Source organism: Lethenteron reissneri, chromosome 15 (genome assembly GCF_015708825.2).
Source record: "Lethenteron reissneri isolate LAM-NWPU_2019-01 chromosome 15, ASM1570882v1, whole genome shotgun sequence".
NCBI lineage: Eukaryota > Metazoa > Chordata > Hyperoartia > Petromyzontiformes > Petromyzontidae > Lethenteron > Lethenteron reissneri.
In genome coordinates, this window is record NC_083793.1 from 739,769 (window position 1) to 761,508 (window position 21,740).

Below are 21,740 nucleotides of genomic sequence, written 5' to 3' on the forward strand. Positions count from 1 at the left end.
GAAGCGGTGTGGGGGGAAAAGCGTGGAGAGGGGCCAATTCATAACCAACGCATGCCCCCATTGCCATCATGACCTCTCCTAAGCCTTGTTCCAAACATGACGGTGTTCACAGGGAGTCAACACGCCGGACTAACAGCGCGCTGAGAGGTCCCCACTTGGATGCCTCTGCAATTCGTGTTGGAGAGTTCAATGTTGCGTTCTTCAAGTTGGCAGTGTTGGCGAAGGGCAATTCATGTTTCGCGTCTGTACATTACTTGCAAATTATGCAGGAATAAGACTCAATACATATCTTGTACAAAGTGTAAAATTCTCGTGAATTGTTTTCAGTAAAAAAAAAGTTAAAGAAAGGAATGAGAAAATGTCTTATTTTCAACAATAAATGGCAAATGTGTGCTTATTCTGCTGCCTTCGCGAGATACTGGACCGAGCCGTGGCACCGCAGCGCCTCGTCTGCGACGCGCACCGCGCGGCATCGATTCCTACACATCGCCGAGCTCCAGTGCAGGAATCGTCGAGTCCATCATACATCGATTTCATTCGGAAGCGAATCGATTTCACCGGGGGGGGGGGGGTGGAGTAAACCCCGAACGCGTCTCGCTCCCATTGGTCCCGCGCGTCGCGCGTCACGGGCGCTCGCGGGCCAATGGGCGCGCGCCAGCTGTTTGTGCGGCCACGTGCGCCGGTGACGTCACTCGGCACTTATATAAGGGGAGGGTGGGGGGAGGGGCCCGGCCACAGTCGGGCGCGCGCTGCTAGTGACGTCACATCCCCGCCACTGAGTCGAAGGCGGCCGCCGCTTCGCGTGCCGCGGGACTTGAGAGGCCTTCCCCCCCCCCCCCCCGGGCTCGTTGGCGACGTCTTAGAGAGACAGAGACAGTGGTGGTGGTTGTGTTGTGCGACCACTTAGAGACCGTGGTTGTTGTGTTGTGCGGCCACTTGTGCGCTAGCGAGCCTCTCGCCAAAGCGGTCGTCATGGGCGGGATGCTCCTGGCGTTGGTGGTGGCGGCGGCGGTGGTGGCGACGGCGATTGAGCCCGCCGTGGCGCTCAAGGAGGGCGAGTGCGACGGTGAGTGAGCGGTGTGGGTGGGGTGAGCGGTGAGGGTGGGGTGAGTGAGGGTGGGGTGAGTGAGGGTGGGGTGAGTGAGGGTGGGGTGAGTGAGCGGTGAGGGGTGAGTGAGCGGTGAGGGGTGAGTGAGCGGTGAGGGGTGAGTGAGCGGTGAGGGGTGAGTGAGCGGTGAGGGGTGAGTGAGCGGTGAGGGTGGGGTGAGTGAGCGGTGAGGGTGGGGTGAGTGAGTGGAGAGTGTGAGCGGTGAGGGAGAGGTGAGTGAGGTGAGGGAGAGGTGAGTGAGGGTGGGGTGAGTGGTGAGGGTGAGTGGGTGAGGGAGTGGTGAGTGAGTGGTGGTGAGTGAGCGGCGAGGGTGAGTGAGTGGTGAGGTGAGTGAGTGGGGAGTGTAAGCGGTGAGTGAGGGTGGGGTGAGTGAGTGGTGAGTGAGTGGTGAGGGTGAGTGAGCGGTGAGGGTGGGGTGAGTGAGTGGTGAGTGAGCGGTGAGTGGTGAGTGAGTGGTGAGTGAGGGTGAGTGAGGGTGAGTGAGTGAGTGGTGAGTGAGGTGAGGGTGAGTGAGTGGTGAGTGAGGGTGAGTGAGTGAGTGGTGAGTGAGGTGAGGGTGAGTGAGTGGTGAGTGTGAGCGTTGTGGCTGCGGTGATGACGCGACCTTAACGGGAATTCCCGTCCCACAGCGGCGTCATTAACGATGTTGGGTTTTGCCACCGTTCGTGGTCCTGTGGATGAATGAATGAACGGACGGACCTGACCGACCATACTAATGTGTAATTTCCACCACCGGCTCGTGCGTTGTCGACGAATTGCGGAGAGGCCTTCGTCCAGCAGTGGGTTGATCGTGGCTGTTGACAGCTGCTTGTCCCCGAAGAGATGAGAGTGGAGAGACTGCTGATGCTGCTGATGCTGCTGTTGCGTGTGCAGCACGCCGCGTTGTACGACTCGTGACATCATCTCGAGCCCCTGGTGTGATAATCCACTGCTGGATGAAGGCCTCCGCCCGCCGTGCAGGTCGTGGGGGTTATGAGACCACACTTCCCGCAGAAGGCCCGCAGCGTGTACGTGGGAGCATACGAGTGCAGTACAACAGTGGGGAATGGACTCGTGTGCATGGAGCCAGGTGGATTACCGCATAGAAGGATTTTGGGATTTCGACGGCCTTCATCGAGCGGTAGATCGAGCTTGGCTGTCGCTGCACTGCCGCCCGCTTCCCACCACGGAGCCATCCCGACTCGTGCCATAGGAATGTGGAATTTCCCCCGTTCGCCTCGGGCTCCAGACGTGGTGGTTAAAGTCCGGGCCCACCGACGTAGTTCAGCACCCGGACATTGACCACTGTTCCCGTCTTTACCCTTCCCATGTAATAGTTTACATGGACACTGCATAAAGCGATTACACAGCTGCGTGACATACGCAGTCGCAGTGCACAACATTGTATGTTGGACGAGGCCCTCCTGACGCTTGTGTTGGTTATTTGACGATGCCTCGCCGTGCCGGTGGAGGCCGGCATCATCGACGTGGGGACATAGAAGAGCAGTACAGCAATGGGTCGTGCCGGGCTCCCCTCTGCTGCCTGCAACGTGGCCCCGCAGCTTGGAGAACGCCCGACAGTGCACGCTGGTCGTCCATACATACAACTATCCACACTCTTAACATGTGTTTTAATTAACGTTGATTTATGTTTGTGCAGATTGTATGTATGGCTGATGCCTGTGGTCTGTCTGTTAGCTTCATTGCTGTGCGACACTTTTTTGCAAATGTTGGTGACCCGGCAAACTGTTGGGAAATTGGCCCACCCAGGTCTCGTGGCTTCTCCCCAAGTTCAGCGCATTGAGTGATCTCGACCTTGGACCCTACTCTGAGATGTGGCGCCCATCGCAGGTGATTCGTCTCCACTCTGCCAACATGGCCTGTGGCCTCTCGGCACCTGTTCGGCCCCCAGGTTCAAGGTTTTCCCGTTTTTACTCTTCCCATGGTCACGAAGCCCAATGGGCCGTCCACTATCTTGAAATGCGATTGCGCCGTATAAATACAACATGCAAATACACAAGGCCGTAGCCATGGAGTCAATATTGGGGGGGATGTCTCCCTCCCCCCCCCCCCCCAATATATATTATAATTACGGCCTTGATGCAAACGCACAAGCGCGCAGCATCAGCAGCAGTAGTAGTAAAACTTAAGAGCCAATGTTGCTAGGATCGTGCAGCGCTCAGACGTCATTCGGCTCTCGGTGCGCACACGCACACATGACGTCACCGCTGGGGCCACGGTGCAGCGCGCGCGTCGACGAGGGGGAGGAGCCTAGCGCGAGCGAGGGCTGTGATTGGTCGCCACTGCCCCCAGCGGGACGCGAGCTCACGTGGCTCTCAGCTGTTCCGGTGTCACCCCCCCCCGTGTCCCCCCCCCCCCCCACCGGTCTCCTGCGCCTCTCTTGGCCGCTCGAGTTCTGCGCTATGAAGAAGGGCCGTTGCCCGAAGCGTCGCCCATTTAAATTTTGTTCCTTTTTTAAAGGGCACGGTGTTATTTGCCCAACGTGCCGAGTTGTTGTTTGTGCGTAAAGTAATTGGTATCCATACTCTTGGTATCGCCAAATGCGTTGTTACCCCGAGGAGACTGGGTCCGTCTTGGACTGTGTCTCAACACTCGATAGTAACATTCCGTACACCGCCTTCGTCCGTGACCTGCTGGGTGAAGTCTTCGCCACGACGTGAGGCTGCTGCGTGCCGAGGGGTCGTTTATTTAGCTCGCCCGCCAGTGGGCTGGCTTCGTGGTCACCCGACACGCGTGGGAGACCTCTGACGCGGCCGTCTGTGATAGAAACGCTGCCAAAACAAATGCCGTGAATCATGTCGCTGTCGCTCGGTGGGGTTAATGAGACTGACAGTCGCACAATGCGTTGCTGTGTGAACATGGATCGTGTGTTTGTCACGGCGTTGGTGAGTTGCACGGAGTCGGCAAGAGCACATTATGAATGTTAGCGCCGGTATTCTTCAAGTGATTTTGGCAATTTTAAAATGCACGTGGATTTTTTTTATAACCATCAACTTCGAATTGACAGTGTTTGTGCAAATGGGTGCTTTGTTTTCTTGGCTGTAAAAACTGAAAGGAAATATGGAACTAGGACCATTCAGTGGCTGAAGGCAAGCCTGTAATCGGCAAGTGCTCCATTTGAGTTCAGATGGACAGGCTGGAGGCGAGATGCCTGTCCCCTCTCTCGTGTTACCACTATTTTGACCGCGGGTACCCAGGTCATGGCCGAGCCCCTCGATGCACACCCAGGATCCTGGTGGCACCGCACCAGCGCTCTCGTGCCGGGCCCCACCAGCGCTGGTCTGATGCAACGTGTTCACTTGTGTTTTGTCTTCCTGTGCTGTGTTTTTGACAGTGTGCATTACGTTCCTCGAGAAGTTCTACAACTCCTTAAAGGAAAAGAATGCAGACTTCACTGCAGAAAATGTGGAAAAGGAGCTGATAAAGACCTGCAGCGATGCCAAGGGCAAGGAAAACCGCCTTGTGAGTGATTCCGCACAGTGGGTTCTGTGCTGTGGGCGTTTTGTTGGGAAAGCCACCGGTTACAACTGTTAGATTCCTTTTAGCTACAATGTGGTAGTCGGAAATAATCTTGGAATTTACCTCTTGGGTTTGCCTGGGTGTGTGACAGGGTGTGGGTCATGCCCAAGCTAAATATAATTTTAATTGGCCAGTGTGACACTGAAATATTTGCTGGGACAAGCCTTATTGATTTCTCATTGCTCATGTTCAAGATCGTCCTGCTGCTAATGTACCAAAAATATGCAAGTTGCATCGTGAGTGTTCACTTTGTTTTAAAGAGCGATCGACATTGGGACACAGTGGTGCCCAGCTGTTGTAATGCGTTGCCTTGAAGGTGGGGGGGGGGGAGGGGTTTGTGGATCACGGTGAAATCCCCAAACCTGCTTTGCTGGTTGCCAGTTGGCTGGTCGGAGTACCGGACCAGCACGAGTGAGGGCCTAAGTTGTCCAAGTATAAGCATCCAGATGTAGCCACCCAGGATTACTGGGTTTGATGGCTTTAGCTTCATTAATATTGACTACAAATATCAATTTCAAATTTGGATTGCATGATTGAATAACATGATTCGTACAGCTAACCACTCTGCGGGGTCTAAACGGGCATCATCTCGTATTGGGCAAGAGACCGATGAAGAGTAACAATGGAAGCTGTGGTATCAAGGCATGGTCCAGGACCATTCTCTTAGACCGGAGTCGGTGCTGATTAAAAGGGTGCTGTGTGGATGTTCCACCTTTCCAGGACTTGGATATTTTAATTACAATGTAACTTTCATTTCAAATCAAACAATACCTTAAAATAATTACGATTTTTAGCCGATTGTAGAGCCTGGTGTAGAAGCCTCCTTGAATAACTGAAACCTATTTGTGTGCGTCGATTGCAGTGCTACTACCTGGGAGCCACGAGCGACGCGGCCACCAAGATCACCAACGAGGTGTCGAAGCCGCTGAGTTTCCACGTGCCGGCCACGAAGATCTGCGAGAAGCTGAAGAAGCAGGATGGCCAAATCTGCGAGCTCAAATACGGTACGCGTGCCACTCTCGCACCGCTGTAGGGCACCGCACGCGTCCACCGTACCTCCGATGGCTTCGTACGGTGCGAAAGCACATGCATACACCGTGCCACGGGCTGTAACCAGCTGCATAGTGTGACTAAACACTCACTGTATTGAAGCACCTTGTTCTAATAGTCAAAGTATCTGCAGGGCATAGCCCACAGGCCACATCTGGCACCTTGAAGGGTGTCTGAGTGGTTTGCTGAGACTTATGGCTCGCATACGGATTAGTTGGATGAGAGCTAAATGAGATGTACGTGAGTTGTCGATGAGAGGTGAGGGGGGAGCTGAAGGCAAGACAAACGAGATATTGGGAGACCTGGAGGCGAGAAAGGGTTGCATTTAGAGACGTTGTGGTGCCGCCACCGAGTGTGGTGTCACCCCAACTGTGAAATAAAGTTTCTTAGCTCATCGGATTCCTCCTGTCTAAATAAAGACTGATTTAACGATAACGATTTTGAAGGTCTACTTGCTGTTGGTATAAATGGATGTTTTGCATTGACGTCGATCGGTGATAGTCTACAAACTGCCCAATTAACCTCATTATTTTAAGGACATTTAAACGGCGTGTGTGTCTTGTAACAGCCGCCTTCCCTTCTGCTGCTCGGACAAAGCCTGACAATGTTGCTGCTGTTGACCCGTCCCCTACAGAGAAGCAGATTGACCTCAGCACCGTTGATCTCAAGAAGCTGAAGGTGAAAGATCTGAAGAGAATCCTTGACGACTGGGGAGAAGGGTGCAAGGGCTGCGCGGAGAAGTCCGATTTCATCCGCAAAATCAACGAGCTCATGCCCAAATACGCGCCCAACGTCGCCAGGAACGACCTCTAGCAGCCCTCTACTCGAGACCCGGACTCGAACCTGGCCTCCTTGTGGGGGAGGGCTGGGGGGAGGGGTGCTTCTTGTGACGCAAATAGAACCCTCCCCACCACACTTCACTCTGTGTCATCGTGGCCGGCGCTCAACATTGACTTGCACATGTTATTGCGGTGTTGACTCTTGGGCACTTTTCTCTGTAAAGGAATGTGGACATCCTTGTGGAAATGAATTTCTACACCGCAAATCTTTTGCCGAGTTTGCCTGTGAAGTGAGAGGCTGTGTTGCGTTACACTGGTCGGGGTCTTTATACCACAAGTAACGTTTTTTTTTCCACCCCAGATTAATCGCAAAAGGTAATTTTTACTTTTATTTGAAATTTCCTTTTAAGCCACGATGTATTGTGATGTTTTTCACGATACTGTAGAGGCCATGGTGATGTTAATATCATTAGTTGGGCTGACCACTACCAAATGTTGATCCTGGGTTAAACTTTAGGTGCTGATAAAGTTTAAACTGTTCTCCTGTTGTTTGATCTCAGCCTGGGTTCCACGACTGTACAAAAAAACTGGTATAAATGTGTTTTCTCTTCGGTATACTCGAGGTTTGAGAGAGGGGTCTATGTACATGTATGTTGTACATATATTGGAGGATGGCAAAACATGCAAATCGCTTCTGTGTTGAACTTGAAAAATGGAAATGTTGTGGCTTTAGTTAAGGCAGGGCTTTTTCAAATGACATCAGAGCTCATTCTGGGGTCTTTCCCCCACCCAGATGTGAGGCTCTTGTCCAGAGTTTCTGGAAAGTTTGTGATTTGCTGGTAACAGTTGGCATCTATTTAAAGGTGTAGGGGTGTTGGGTATAGGGAAGTATCAATTTGCCTCCGATTTAGCACGGTTGGCGACGTAAGGTGCGAAATGCGTTCTACATACATTGATTCGAGTCTAGTAATGTGTAAAATCTGCTTGTAAAGTCAATTATTTCTGATTGATGTATTTGGTTCATTAAAACCCTGCAGCCAACTGATATGTAGATTCTACAAGCACCAACATGGGACATTTTATTGGCCGATACCCGATCTTAAAAAGTCCAATTTATGGGAGGTGAATTGTTACATTCTCACCTGGGGGTTGCACAAAATCCCTCGATAATTTTTACCTTTCTGTTTTTATTTGGAGTGGAAATCTGCTGTTTTGGGTGATGCTGACATTAAGCCGAGCAGTAAAATGTTTCTTTTGTATGGAAATAAATTATTTTCACTCACTGAACTGTGACATGTCCTCAGTATCGTCCATTAAAACACTTCGGAGGAAACTGGCATTGCCGAAGGCTGTGTGAACTCCCAATCTGCAGAGCAGCAAAGTGGTACATAATCCCAGAGTAGGGTAGTGATATAAATAGATTTTTGTTGTTTCCAACACTGCAACAAACATCTCATGGTACGCGCCTTAATCGATGGCCTCTCACTTCAATGGCTGAAATAAAGTGCATGCTTTGAATGTCTTCGACAATGGTGAATTCCCGCCTCTCCATGGCGTCTCTCAGCTGGTAATAGCCCTGTCACAAGGTCTTCGCCAGCAGTCGTGGCGCCTTCCACTGGTCTGGTTCATCAACTAAACATTAAGTCGTCACATTCGCATTGATATTGTAGTGGAACTTTGCAAAATTAATCAGGAGCCCATTGAATTATCCGTTGATAAGGGAGACGGTGCATACAAAGAAGACGTGCCTTAATACTCAGTTTTAAGACATTTTAAAACAGATTTTATCTACAGTCTGGGAAACTGGCTCGTGTACGAGTGCTCGTGGTTCTCAACAGTCACTGTTTGAGTAAGGCCATTGAATTGATGTGATTTGAAGGGCAGTGTTTTACGATATTGGAAACAAATGGCCAGTGCTGGTTTCGATGTTCATTCAAAAAAAAAGTGGCAGAGAGAGAGATATGGTGTGCGGCCGCATCAAGCGGAGGCCTCGCGAGCGCGACTCAGCTGAATTGGGTGGACTACAGTTATAGACTGCAGTTCTGGACTCTAGTTGCGTACCAGTCCTGCCGTGGGTAAACTGCATTTCTCACTTGGGGACTATGGTTGTCCGATGATTGAGTCTGTTCAATCACCACCAAGGGTAGTGTGTGATCGGCATAGGTGAGTTGACACGATTGTTACTGCTTCCACTGCGCTGCGACTGAACTGGTTCGATGCTTGTGAGCGCTTTGGCAATGACGAACTATCCAGAGTGCAAACTGCTGCTGCTGCTGCCAGCACTGACCAGTGCCAGCAGGCCTGGCAATACACGAGGGCTTGCATTTATTTGGTGCTTAAATGCATATAAAAGAGTCCCGCGAGAATGGATGTTAATTGTGGTTATTTCAGATTTAAATTTGTAAAAAAAACGAGATGTAGTTTTAATGTATAAAACAAGCAACGATGTCGCAACATTGTGCAAAGCGGACGATACGGGTTACCTCGTGGAGTTGTGTGAAGTCCCCATTACAGTAAGATCTTGAGATTTGTAAGCGCCAAGGCTCATTTCCACCAGTAGAGGGCAGTCGATGCACATGAAGTGGGAGGCACGAGGCATGCCGTGATGATTTGGGTTTCTCTCTCGCCACAATTGTTTGTCTCGTCTCATCCGGTGAGTTTTTTAATTTCCATTCCGTTCCGTTCCGTCCTATGGACGTTCAATATTCCCCATCCCATGAACATCTCACCAAGCACAGTAGAAACATGCCCTTCCACATGATTGTATTCAGAAGAAAAGGTCCATATACCCCGTGGTTCGATGCCATTCTACCCCGAGTAGAGGAGGACCGAGTGGAACACGAACCCGTCCAAGCAGTAGCGGTCCAGCTCCCGACGCAAGAATGGCAGCCTCTCCTCCCAAGCGGAGAGCAGGACTCAGCGGGACATTCCACACGGCCAGCCCCAGCGATGTCTCAAGGTGTTCCTTGGAGAGACTTCGAGTGGGCATAGCAATCCCCTGGCTCCTCCAATGGGTCTCGCCTGGCACGGCGCGTCAGAAGACGCCGAATCTTCCCGGGGCAATCCCGCACGTGCTTATATTAATTTAGATGTCGCTTTCATGGTCCCTTGATGGTTACACTTTAAAGTGGAGGAATGAGCCGTTGGGTCTTTTATTTATTGATGTAAACACATTCTCAACGTGGGAGCCTCCAGCATCAGCTGTCAACTTGTCAGTGAACACCTCCGTGGCCCTGCTATGCGCCATCGTCTTCACTACGGTTTGACGAAGCTAACAGAGGCCGACCTTGACACCACTGGTGCCGGTCATCGGCAAGTCCACTCGGCTCTAATCTTCCGTGACCACATCAACCCGCAACTCGTTTGGTGTGGAGAAGGATCGTGGGTTCGATCCCGACCCTGACGCCTGTATATATTCTCTCCCCTTGGTCGCGTGGATTTTTCTCGGGGTCCTCCACATTTAGAAACATTCGTTTAAAGTGTTTGACTAATATAATGGCCAAGTGATAAGCCACTTCGTTGAGCTATCATGTGGCCAGCCCCCTTCTGAAAAGAGAGCTATATAGCTGAGTGGGCCTAACCTGGAAAAATAAACTAAAGATTAGTTTATCTAGCCCGTGCCGCTCCTGTTTATCCCCCTCTAGCTGGTCAAACAGAAGCTGCTTGGGCATGCGGTGGCTGGGTATGTGGGCTACATGACCCAGCCAACGCAGTCTAGCCTGCTGGAGGAGCTCACCGATGGGATTGTGTCCAGATCTTTCAAGGATCCGTGAGCCCCTCAACACAATCAAGTCTGGTTAAACCCAGGATGTTCAGTAGGTCGGGCGGAATGTTTAAAACCGGCCCAAGTGTTCGAAGAAAGGAGTCCCCATTTAAGAATTTTGTTTTAGAACTACGTAAAAAAATAAAGACGCCCCGTACAGCCTGGAACAGATGGATTTGTTGTGGACATTGCTGCTTGAGAGCTCAGATTGAGAGGACGACACACACAGACATCTCTGGCCAGACCAATCCTTCATGGACTGGCTCGCCTGTTGAGGTTTAAGTCAAAACAACCTCACGTGTTTATGGAAATGCACCTTTATTAGGCGAGTCACAGATGGAAACACAAAATGGACAAAACTAGTCAGGTATCAAAATAACGTAATCTTTCTGTTGTTCTTTTTTTACATACAAAAAAAATATAAACACACGACGTACACTTAAATACTTTACAGACGAGACACGGCGATGCATTTTTGTTCGTTTTGACATCAAGTCGCACGGCTGTGGCGCTCGCCACTCAACAAGCTCACGGGGTTTCTAGTTGTTTTAGTTTCGTCCCAAACGACCGCCGCTCCACCGCGCCACGCAACCCGCGCTCCTCTCGGCCAGCAGCGGAACGAGCGCGGGGGGCAGCCAGGAGGCGCCTTGCCCCCCCATCCCCCGGTGGCCACAGCTACGAGTTTGGGTCCCCCTATACTACCATCATGAGATAGGTTTTCAACAGTGTAAAATAACAAACTTATTTAAAACGCGGTTTTAATGTCTTTTTTAAAAGTGAAAATGATTTATTTTTACGTCCCACGTTTTAATTTTAATTTAATTACAGCAGTAACGTTTGGCGACCGTGCGTGACAAATCAAATATTGGGGGGCCCCACCTCACCGATTGCCGCACCCCCTGAGCAGCCAATATCGTCACCAGTTACTACGCCACTGACAATGTCGTTACCACGCCACTGACAATGTCGTCACTATGCCACTGACAATATCGTCACTACGCCACTGACAATGTCGTTACCACGCCACTGACAATATAGTCAACCCCGCCACTGCTCTTGGTCCCTTGCGACCTCCCTCCCAGCAGTGGCGGTGGTCCCAGCGTGCCACCTCCCGCTGGCAGGCAGCCAGCCCGACCAACTCGGAACAGTGCGGCTGGGTATTCCATGGATGCCCACCCAATGCTGGGCGCGCCAGGCCGCCCCAACGCAAGTGTGAAGAAGCGTTGACTGAACGACAGACGTTTAAACATCACCTGGTCCGACACTCGGGACGGCATTGCAACGACGCGTCCACAGGCACGGGAGCGACGCGGCGGCGATGTCCCAGAGAGTGCCCAACCGGCAACTTTAAAGGAGATTTTGTTACTCATGAACGCGGCTTCAAAACATCGGTGTATGGCTGTGTGATTGCTGCCCATTGACTCCGTGCCAACTTAGGGCGGCTGAAATGGAATATTTTTGTAATGCCAAGACTGGCGACAGAGGCAAGTTACTGTACCCACAGCACCACCGTCTCGCGGCGGTGCTGTTCCTGCAGCGGCGCACTCTGCCCAGCTCGACAGCCGTGAGAGGATTTTGACCCACAGTCTGAACGCAGACGGTGGCTTTACGCACGGTTCAGAGGACATACAAGTCCATCATCTCTTTAGGGTCAATACATGAGTCTCCACTGGGGTCTTTCATAGTGGTGGTCCTAGGAATAATTTGGCCCCCATCATGGAAATGTGGAATTACCACCACTGGCTCAAAGACGCTACCTGGTAACACTTAGAGCAGGGAGATACAATTTAACCACCTGCGGGCTTCCCATAAAGCAGTTCCTATTTTATCGACCCCCCCCAGAAAAGTGATGATGGTTGGGTCACGTTAACCCCAGACCTTCCAAAGATTAGACAAATGCTCGGAGCACAGCGCCGCCTTGCTGGACAGATACAGAGCAAAGTGAAGCTTCACAGACGGCAGTGGCACATCGCCGTGGGTGACCACAAACACCGCACTGCCGCGTGAAATGCGCGCGGGGCACACCGCACGCCCCGCCAGTCGGTCGTTTACGCCGAAGCCCCCACGGTCACCGGACTTCGAACGCCAACGAAGCCAGGGGGTTGGTGAAGTGTTTTTGTCATTAAAAAAAACACAATCGGCTTGTGGTTTTGACAATGTGGAAATATATTCCTTTTTTAAATTCCACCTTCGATTGAAACCAACGAGAGAAGTCTATTTATTTTAAAGCATTTGTGTTTCTATACGCAATCGGTCGGCTTCATAATATTGCGTTGGAGCAAGACAAGCTTTAACACAGATACCAAAAGTTCTCTGCGTTTTAATGTTTTTGCAAGTTAATTTTAAGTAAAGCTCTGACCGGTTCGCACCTCACATTTTATACACGCGCCAGATTTGTCCAAATAAACAGAAGCTTGGCGATGACTACGAATGTTGTTTTTGCAATTTCTTTCCCACTAACGTTATCCCTACAGCCGGAAAGTGAAAATCCACGGGAGTAATTTGCGTGATGACTCATGGCTCCCTCTTACTGGCGAGTTGGGGGGGGGGGAGAGAGAGGCCTTGTGAATCGACTCGGAATTAGTCCTGTCATGTCATCTTCTCGGGCAATTCCCCGATGTGAAGCGATGTTCTCTTGACTGAAGGACATCTGGAAGAGCTGTCTCCCCACGTCGTGCCAAGGCGACTCCAAAAAAACGACAGCTGGGAGTCACCGATGATAAATAAAACAAAAACCCATGCCGGCGCGTACGTACGTGTGCACGTCACGTGTGCACGTACGTACGTGCGTCATGTTTATGAACGTACGTAAATAAACAAGACGCAAGCTGGGTCCCGTATGCTTCTGTCACAAGCCCCACATCGATCCCCGATGGACAACTCAACAAGTGCGTCCGTCACAAATCACAACGTCGCTCCTACTACCATCCTCGCCATCATCACTACCATCACCACTATTCCACCTCGAGGGGTCAGTGCAGGAACTCAGAGCCTCACCTCACACAGGCATCAGCGCCCCCCCCCCCGCCCCCCCATTCCTGAGCAGTGTAGCGCGCGCAGCAAGCGTCGCCGCTCTCCGGCACGCGCGATGTCGGTTTGGCACGGATCGAATCGGTACCAGAGGGGGGGGGGGGAGGAAACCCAAAAAAAATAATCACACGATTCACGTTTTTCACTTTAAACCGACGCACCTTCACCCCGTGTAGCCTCCTCCGCCAGAAAATAATGTTTACTTAAATAACGTTCACTTTCATGGCACCATTCAGAGTTATGCGCATGCATTAAAATATTCACGGGTTATAATAAAAGTAATTAAGTCGTTATTGTTGTTGCTCTATTACTTAGATTTTTTCTTTCAACAAATTATACTCCTCTCTTGCTAATGGCGCCCATGTCACGAAAAGGCGGCGTTTCGATCGGGAACTCACGAGGTGAGCAGCGCCACATTACCGAGTCACTGTGGCCCCCAAAAGATGAGATCACAGAACTACTTCTGAAGTCACTTCAACAGGCCTCAGATCCAGTCACACTATGGCAGCAGCACGTATGGACAGTATATGCCCTGCAAAGGATATAGATGAGAAAACTGAAAATCGTAGCCCCTCATTAGCTGCCACGTGCCAAATTAAGTGACAACCTACACTGAATGTGACGAGGGTTATTTGTGCAGTGATTGGTGACAAGGCTGAGACCACCGACTGGCTGTACGCGAGCCCCCGGTTTAAATCACACGCAAGTGGAGCCAGAATTCAAACCCAGAACCACAGCAGTGCCAGCTCGGTGACATGGCCATCTTGAGCTCTCCGAGCCACTCCCAGATCGCTTCGCTATTACTATTTAACATTATTACAAGTATTTTATGGGTAACTATCTACTTATATTTTTATCGTTTTTTTATCATTTATTTTTTTTAAATATTGTGCAAGCAAACTTTGCAGACAATTGCATTTGTTTGTCAATGTATGGATCTTGTGTGATTCTGAATGCAATTAAATATAAGGCCTACATTCAGAGAGGCCTTGAGGAAGATGCGTTGATGTCCAAACGTGCTGGGCAAGTTCTCCCGCTCCGTGCGATGGGTCTACCCCGCTGGGTCACTGCGTGTGGTCTGGGACGCGAGGGCAATGGATTCCTCGTCGTCGGTGGGGTGGATTGGCTGGGCCCATCGCTACTGCAGTGATTCATGGCTGGCTGGTTAGTGTAATGGGTCTAGCCGGTGTTTCACTGTGCAATGGCTGGGCGTTTTACCAATGGAGTGTGTATGGGCTAGGTGTGGGTTTATCTATGCTGCAATATGGGCTGGGTATGGGCTTATCTATGCTGCAACATGGGCTGGGTGTGGGTTTATCCTGCAATATGGGCTAGGTGTGGGTTTATAAATGCTACAATACGGGCTGGGTGTGGGCTTATCTATGATGCAATACGGGGCTGGGTGTGGGTTTATCACTGCTCCATGCTGGGCTGGGTTTCTCTATGCTGCAATATGGGCTGGGTGTGGGTTTATCTATGCTGCAATATGGGCTGGGTGTGGGTTTATCTATGCTGCAACATGGGCTGGGTGTGGGTTTATCTATGCTGCAATATGGGCTGGGTGTGGGTTTATCTATGCTGCAATATGGGCTGGGTGTGGGTTTATCTATGCTGCAACATGGGCTGGGTGTGGGTTTATCTATGCTGCAACATGGGCTGGGTGTGGGTTTATCTATGCTGCACCATGGGCTGGGTGTGGGTTTATCTATGCTGCAATATGGGCTGGGTGTGGGTTTATCTATGCTGCAATATGGGCTGGGTGTGGGTTTATCTATGCTGCAACATGGGCTGGGTGTGGGTTTATCTATGCTGCAACATGGGCTGGGTGTGGGTTTATCTATGCTGCACTATGGGCTGGGTGTGGGTTTATCTATGCTGCAATATGGGCTGGGTGTGGGTTTATAAATGCAACAATATGGGCTGGGTGTGGGTTTATAAATGCTACAATATGGGCTGAGTGTGGGTTTCTCTATGCTGCAACATGGGCTGGGTGTGGGTTTATCTATGCTGCAATACGGGGCTGGGTGTGGGTTTATCACTGCTCCATGCTGGGCTGGGTGTGGGTTTATCACTGCTCCATGCTGGGCTGCTCTGACGGGGTCTTGGCGGCGCTGCGTAGCGTTCCCTTCACCTTCACGAACTCCGGGGCCTCCTTCTGGGCCTCCTCCTGCCTCTGCTGCTCCAACTCCAGCTGTGACAGAGAACACATTTAAACGCCATCATCATCATGGTTGTCATCACCACTTTCATCATCATCATTATAATTATTTTCATCCCGTTTGTGTCATTGCCATAATTGTTTATCATAAAAATTGCCGGTCAACACTCCAGTGGTCTTTATCATCATCATCATCATCTTTGTTGCCTTTATCATGAAACACCAACCTGATCACTGATGGCAGAGGTCAAGTAAATGACAACCTATGAGGCGCCGCATGCCTGTAACCCAGCACGGTGGAGGCGGCGTTGGTGGATCACACAGAGATCGCCGTGTGCAGTGAAACTGCGCCGAGACGTGGCCAGAAGTTGGCAGCGCGACACATTTCACGACCCTCCAGTGCCGCGAGTCTGTCCGCGCCATGTCCCCTCATACCTGCGTGGCTTCTCCGGGTACTGTGATGTCCAGGCACCCACTCACCAAAAAAAAAAACTAATTTATAAATGGAATTTTGTCAAACTTGCAACTGCAGGGCCCTCCTTGAGAGGCTGTTGAGACTCTCCTATTTATTGATAAACAAAGCATTGTTAAGACTAATTGTGGGCAGCAGAGCAAAAGTAATTGTTGTACTGTACTAAGCTGAGACGTCTAACCTCTCCTACCTCCACCAGCCCGCACTGACCAGTGAGGTGAAGTATGGTCAAAGAATCCCTACGACCCCTGGGGGGCCTCCATCAAAAGGGATGCACATGTACATGAGTACGATGCCATCACCATCACACAGCACGAATGAAAACTCAACAGCATTCTCATTGGGGACAAATACTTCCACAGTCGAGTTGTCAGGAAATTCCGCATTCGTGTTGTGGTGCCGCCACTCTCTATAAAACAATCACTGTTGACTTCAAACAAAGTGAGACTCATTTTAGCGCCTGTAAACAAATTATAAGTCGAGTCCAACCCTGCTCAGGGTTTGAACTCGCACCCTCCTCTCAGTTCGGTGCCCTGCCACAGCGCCAACCGGCCACGCACACAGTCATCGACACGGTCCCTCCCTCGACTGCCACTCCATCCTCACTCTCGCCCACCGGCCATCGTCATCCCTCATTTCCTTCCCAAGCCGGCGGCTGGCTCTCTCAACACTCGACGTTGGGCCTGCCACTTGCACACCGATCCTCCGCGTTGCGCTTTCTGCCTCTGTCCATTGCACGAATGCACCTCTCACCGCCTCGTTCCGTTCTGTCCATCAGCGTCCACGACTATGCCCTTAAGCGCAAGTCATTGCCTCCGTTCTCCAGCGAACACGTTTGTTCTCTCTACGGTAAATCACGTGGGTGCAGGAGTGTTTAGGATACACGCTAGCATGACGAGGGCACAGATTGAGCCGATTGGGTGGCGTGCCGGAGTGACGGTTATCTGCAAAGTGCCGCCTGGCTGCGCTCGATGATTTACTCCCACGGCTGTAAAAAAAAAAAAAAGCTAAGGGTGAAGAGCGTGGGAGAATGTATATACAACTCTAAAAATCCACCCGTGCCACAAATAGCACATGGCCCATTACCTTAAATCAACACATGCTCCTTATAACCACAACCCAGAGCTATTTATTAATTATTATTATTATTATTTATAATAAAAAAAATTGAGTGCTTATCTTCGAGAAATTATTGGCTACCGCTTTGGGAATGTAAAAGTTCCACAACTGGCTCAGGGCTCCCAAGAGAGATAATCGCAGCGCCGTGCTCTTTTAAAACACGAGGGCCGGATCCAGGACCACCACCACCACTGTCGTCGTTGTCGTCATCGTTCAACATTCACATCAGTGATCTTGCCAGCTGGGGCCAATGGTGCTGCGTGAAGTCCCAAATTCGTACTGCCCGTCTCATTTATTTTGACAATCTCGTTTGCATTGTCCGTCTTGTTTGTGTTGTCACGTGTCCTAGTCGAGCCGTAAACAAAACACACAAACCATGCGACGCGCACGCACCACGAGGGCACGGCCCCCGCACCGCGGCGTGGGCGGTGCGACGCCACGTAGCGCGGTAGAGGCCAAACTAAAGCCTGCGTGGGAAGGCTGAAGCGAGAGCCGGACCGGACGACGCAGCGGGTGCCATGGGCGACGCCTGCCCGCCTGCCCACCTGCCTGCCCACCTGCCCGCCCACCTGCCCGCTGAGCAACAACAAAGACCCCGGAGAATGTGAGGGCTCGGTGGGAATGCCCGGGCGAGTGGATTCCCGGGAAGAAACGCAGCGTCACCTGCTCAAGTTTCTGCTGTCGCTTCTGAAGCTCCTTCTCCAGGGGGTTGATTTTCGAGGCCTCTTCCTCCTTCCGCTGCCGCCCGGCTTGCTCCCATTTCCTCTTCTCCATCACCTTCTGCAGCTCCGGCTTGTTCAGCGGCAGGTTGCCCCTGTAACGCACAGACAACAAACGCCGACCCCTTCCTTAAGTTAGCCTCAGTCTCTTTGGTCAAACACTGTTCGCGAGCACGCATAGAGGTTGGCATGTCACGTGCGGCATGTCCTTGGCATAGCGTGGGCAGACATACCGTAGCCAGAATATCATGCGGTGCTTTAGAGAAAACCCTAAAAATAGGAAAGAAAATGGGAGAAAAAAAATCTCTAATTCCCGAAACTAAAAAAGGGACAGCGAGGGTGGCGATGCCGACATGGCCAGCTGCGTCTGCACACTGCACCGAGACGTCATGTGGCATTGCAGCGCTAGTGCAGCAAAGCCCTCTTTTAGAGAGCAGTGCTGTGCGGTCACCCCTGGAGCACCGGACTATGCGGTCCAGAGCGGACTCGCGGATTTTTGGTGGTTTCTGTGGTCTTGTTTTCCTTTTAGGTTACATAACGCTTGATAGTTTCATCCCATTTCTTAGTTTTACACTGTACTGTTGAGACCTGGGTTTGTACCAAATTTATGTCATGAATAATTACACGAAATAAACCTTCGTGTTAAACTTTGTTGATCAACTGGTCCCTTACCGCTCTGAGCATTCAACAGTTTAATTTGTAATGCGACGATCTTTGCAGGGCACGCAAGGCGCTTGACCTTAACTCGTGTTTGTGCTGTGCCCCTTGGCATTTACCTCCTGAACTTATTGCCACACGCAAAAATAGAGCCGCTCCCATTACGTAACAATCCTCTCAGTGCAGTTTTTAAGTTAGCCTAGGGGGACCCCGCTGATGGCAGCTGTCCCTGTGCGGAACAAGGTTGAACACAGTACAGTACTGGCCTGCATGTAGACATTAGTCTGTGCCAGTAGGGGGGCGATGCTGCTGTATTTGTCTTTCAAAATTCAGAAAATACCAGAGGCACTTTTCAAATTTTAGACCATGACGCCGGCACATGAGGGCTCACTCGTTACAAATGACGTCACGGGATCTTCAACGTCCACTGTGAAGCAGACAGGAATAACCAGGGCGGCCCGTCATGTTCGAGCTGTGAACCTCTACAACAGCAAGCAGCGAGCGTGCTACCGCTAGGCCACGTGTCCCCCCCACCCCCTCCACTTCGGCAACTTAACAACCAACGAGACCACACTCCGGGACATTCTCCGACAGATGGTGATGCACCACTGGGTGCCACGAGAGCTCCAAATGGAGATTTTGTGGCAAAGCTATTTCGATTCCTGCGTACAACGGTGATAACGTTCGTCAGGAGCTAAATGCCGACGGCGAGGTCTGCCGGGCACGAGGAGCGGCCTAGCACCGACAGCAACGTTTGTGATTGTAATTGGGAGCCGAAACAGCTTCCACAAGAATTGATTCACAATTGGCGCAAGTAAAAGTGCGTCGTAAAACCCCTCCCGTCACCCGACAATTTAAACACAAGCGTCACGTGAATTGGCCGCGTCGGGTGGAGGAGGGTTCACGCCACACATCCTCACACGACCCCAACCCAAAAGGAACCATGTGCCAAACATAATGCCGGTCGCGAGAGCCTTGCGCACCAGATCAAGCGCGAGAATTGTTACCAAAGTCAAACTTTTTTCATGGAAGGTTTGTGAGGGAGGACTGCCAAGGACCCTCTCTCTGGCATCGAGCGGCTGAGTTATGGGCCAATGGGGAATCAGATTATGGTGGCAACTTATCGGACAGGAAGCAGGCGTGGAGGCTGCACACTGCAAGAAGACAGCAGGAACCAGAGGCGATTAGATGTGCTTCAGTCGCGAACGTTTGAAGGGCAGGGAAACCAAAGGGTGGAATTTTTACTCGAATGCAGAACATTACCCTGCAGTGCGTGCATGTCAACACCGCACACACACAACGGCGTATTCATTCAAATCTGGGGAATTTTAGAGTTGGGTGTCACAATGCACGGGCTAAATTTACAGCGATCGTTTATTCGTCCACCGTATGAACAGCTGCCAGGAAGACAAATCTCACAGTAGCCCATGCAGTGCAGTGGTCCTAGAGCACCTATATGCACACCCTGCTATGTACAAGCACAATTATGGTAAAGTACAAGTTAATTAACACGGAACACATGTGGTGCAGCTGTAATCTATTCACGTGGCAGGTCCCTGCCCAGATCCACACAAGGAACGGATCGCGTTCGAGAGTGACGTCTGCCGAGGAGATGGAGCGATCAAATCCGTCATGCGCAGGTGCTGGGCGGATTGTTGCACCGTGGCTTGGGAAGGCCATCATCCAGCAGTGGATTGGTCGTGGCTGCCGACGATAACAATTCAGAATGAGTAAAGATACGATCTGCTGTCGCCTGTCATGCTTTCTGCTCTAGCTCTACAAGCTCCTTTTTGCACATGCAGAAAGGTGCCGATGTCCAACGCTTGACTCGACTATTACATTTTTATTGGGGGGCCAAGCCTTTAGTAGGAGGGGGGAGAGGGAAGTGGGACCAGATCCCTCCAGCCTCCACGACCCTACGGGGCTGGCGGTAGGTCCCAGAGACCCCGGCGGGTCCCTCCCCCCCCCCGTGCGGACCGCTCGATCGCGCCACCCGGCGCTGGCTGCAGGGCGCGCTCACTCAACGTTTTGTGGTTGCAGATGAGCTCGCGGTGGAGGTCTCGGTGGTCCCGCGACTCCTTCACGGGGTTCACGAGGCGGCGCGGCTTGATGAGCTCCGAGTCATCGGTGGGGCACGGTGGTGGCGGCGGCGGCAGTTCCAGATCCAGGATCCCTCCCGGGTGGTCACAGCACTGGGGCCGCTGCCCGGACATCTCGTTCCTGCGGCACGGCACGCGGCGGACGATGGCGTTAGCCAAGCTTGTGCATCATCGCACTCGCACTCACACAATTGAACAAAGGCCAACTTTGTCCACTCACCCGGTGTGCTCTCCATCAGAGCTCTGATAAAATAGCCTGGTTAGTATTCGGAGAGGAGCTTGCTGGGTTTTGTCAACTTTGGTGATACGGTGACTGCAACAATTGAATAGATCCACGAGCTTTTTTTTGGGTTAGATCGCGTGAATATAAATGTGTTGTTAAACCCGCCACCACACGACACAGCCAACTAGTAAGGTTTGTCACGTAAACAAAACAAGCCACAACATTTACAATCCGAGTGCGACGTTTCTCCCGTAATTACAACCAGCTTCATCAGGCGGACACAGCCAGACTTTAGTAGCTCTTTAAGCACCTTCAGCCTTTCCCCTGGTACGTGCATCTTTTCCATGAAGTTTACTCTCACATACCACTCACTCGTACCGTGTAGCGGTGGTTATGCACAGGCCCGATTAGGGTGACTATTGACTCCTCAGAAACTGGTACTTGTTTTATCAGTCCCTTATGGATGGATGAGCCGAGTTGACCCACGATGGGAAATTGAACTCTTGACCTAGCAGAGCGCTCTTCCACGTTGCCAAAGACACCCAACAAACATCTGTCACCATTATGAATACAGTACCGAATACTAAGATTCCAAAAAATGGTTTAGTCTGGCTCTCTGAGCTTCCGGTATTAACACTGAACCCTAACTATGCTAACAATGCCTTGGTATAAACCTCGGGTATTAACAACGAATCCTGTGACTAATGAGGAATGCCTTAGTTTGGGGCTTTGAGTCTCGGGCATAAGTGCATCATACATTCGGGTCTATACCCAAGGGTTCCAAAGTCTGGCTTACCGAGCATTTAAATGAACCATAGACGTTGAGGTGAAGGTGCAGCCCTGCAAGTGCTTGCCAACGTCTCTGCTCGCAGAATGCCTCCACTAGAGCGTGGGATGGCCCCTCTAGGAGGTATTTCTTCCACTCCGACCAGAAGTCTTGGAAAGGTGGGCGTACCCACACTTACCCCACCGCACATGACCTGCCGGTCGACTGCGGTGTACCCACGTTTACTGCTGGGTGGACAGAGGTGGAGGAAGGATTTA

At 51.2% G+C, this 21,740-nt stretch overlaps 2 protein-coding genes across 3 annotated transcripts in view; one reads left to right on the top strand and one right to left on the bottom strand.

Moving 5' to 3' along the window:
* The first annotated feature begins 749 nt into the window (after window positions 1-749).
* On the top strand, window positions 750-7,740 carry MANF (mesencephalic astrocyte derived neurotrophic factor). The gene is made up of 4 exons (XM_061551749.1): window positions 750-1,066; window positions 4,443-4,570; window positions 5,490-5,631; window positions 6,312-7,740. The coding sequence occupies exons 1-4, from the start codon at window positions 973-975 to the stop codon at window positions 6,488-6,490; spliced, it is 543 nt and encodes a 180-aa protein (XP_061407733.1). The 5' UTR covers window positions 750-972; the 3' UTR covers window positions 6,491-7,740.
* A 2,776-nt stretch (window positions 7,741-10,516) lies between these two features.
* The window catches only part of LOC133342567 (protein FAM107B-like), a 32,975-nt gene continuing 21,751 nt past the window's right edge, over window positions 10,517-21,740 (bottom strand). For both annotated transcript variants that reach the window (XM_061551750.1, XM_061551751.1), the window contains exons 2-4: window positions 20,400-20,594; window positions 17,662-17,812; window positions 10,517-15,440 (exon numbers count right to left, since the gene is read on the bottom strand). In XM_061551750.1, the coding sequence (XP_061407734.1) occupies window positions 15,318-15,440; window positions 17,662-17,812; window positions 20,400-20,587 (462 nt within the window). In that variant the 5' untranslated portion in view covers window positions 20,588-20,594 and the 3' untranslated portion in view covers window positions 10,517-15,317. The remainder of the gene's footprint in view (window positions 15,441-17,661; window positions 17,813-20,399; window positions 20,595-21,740) is intronic.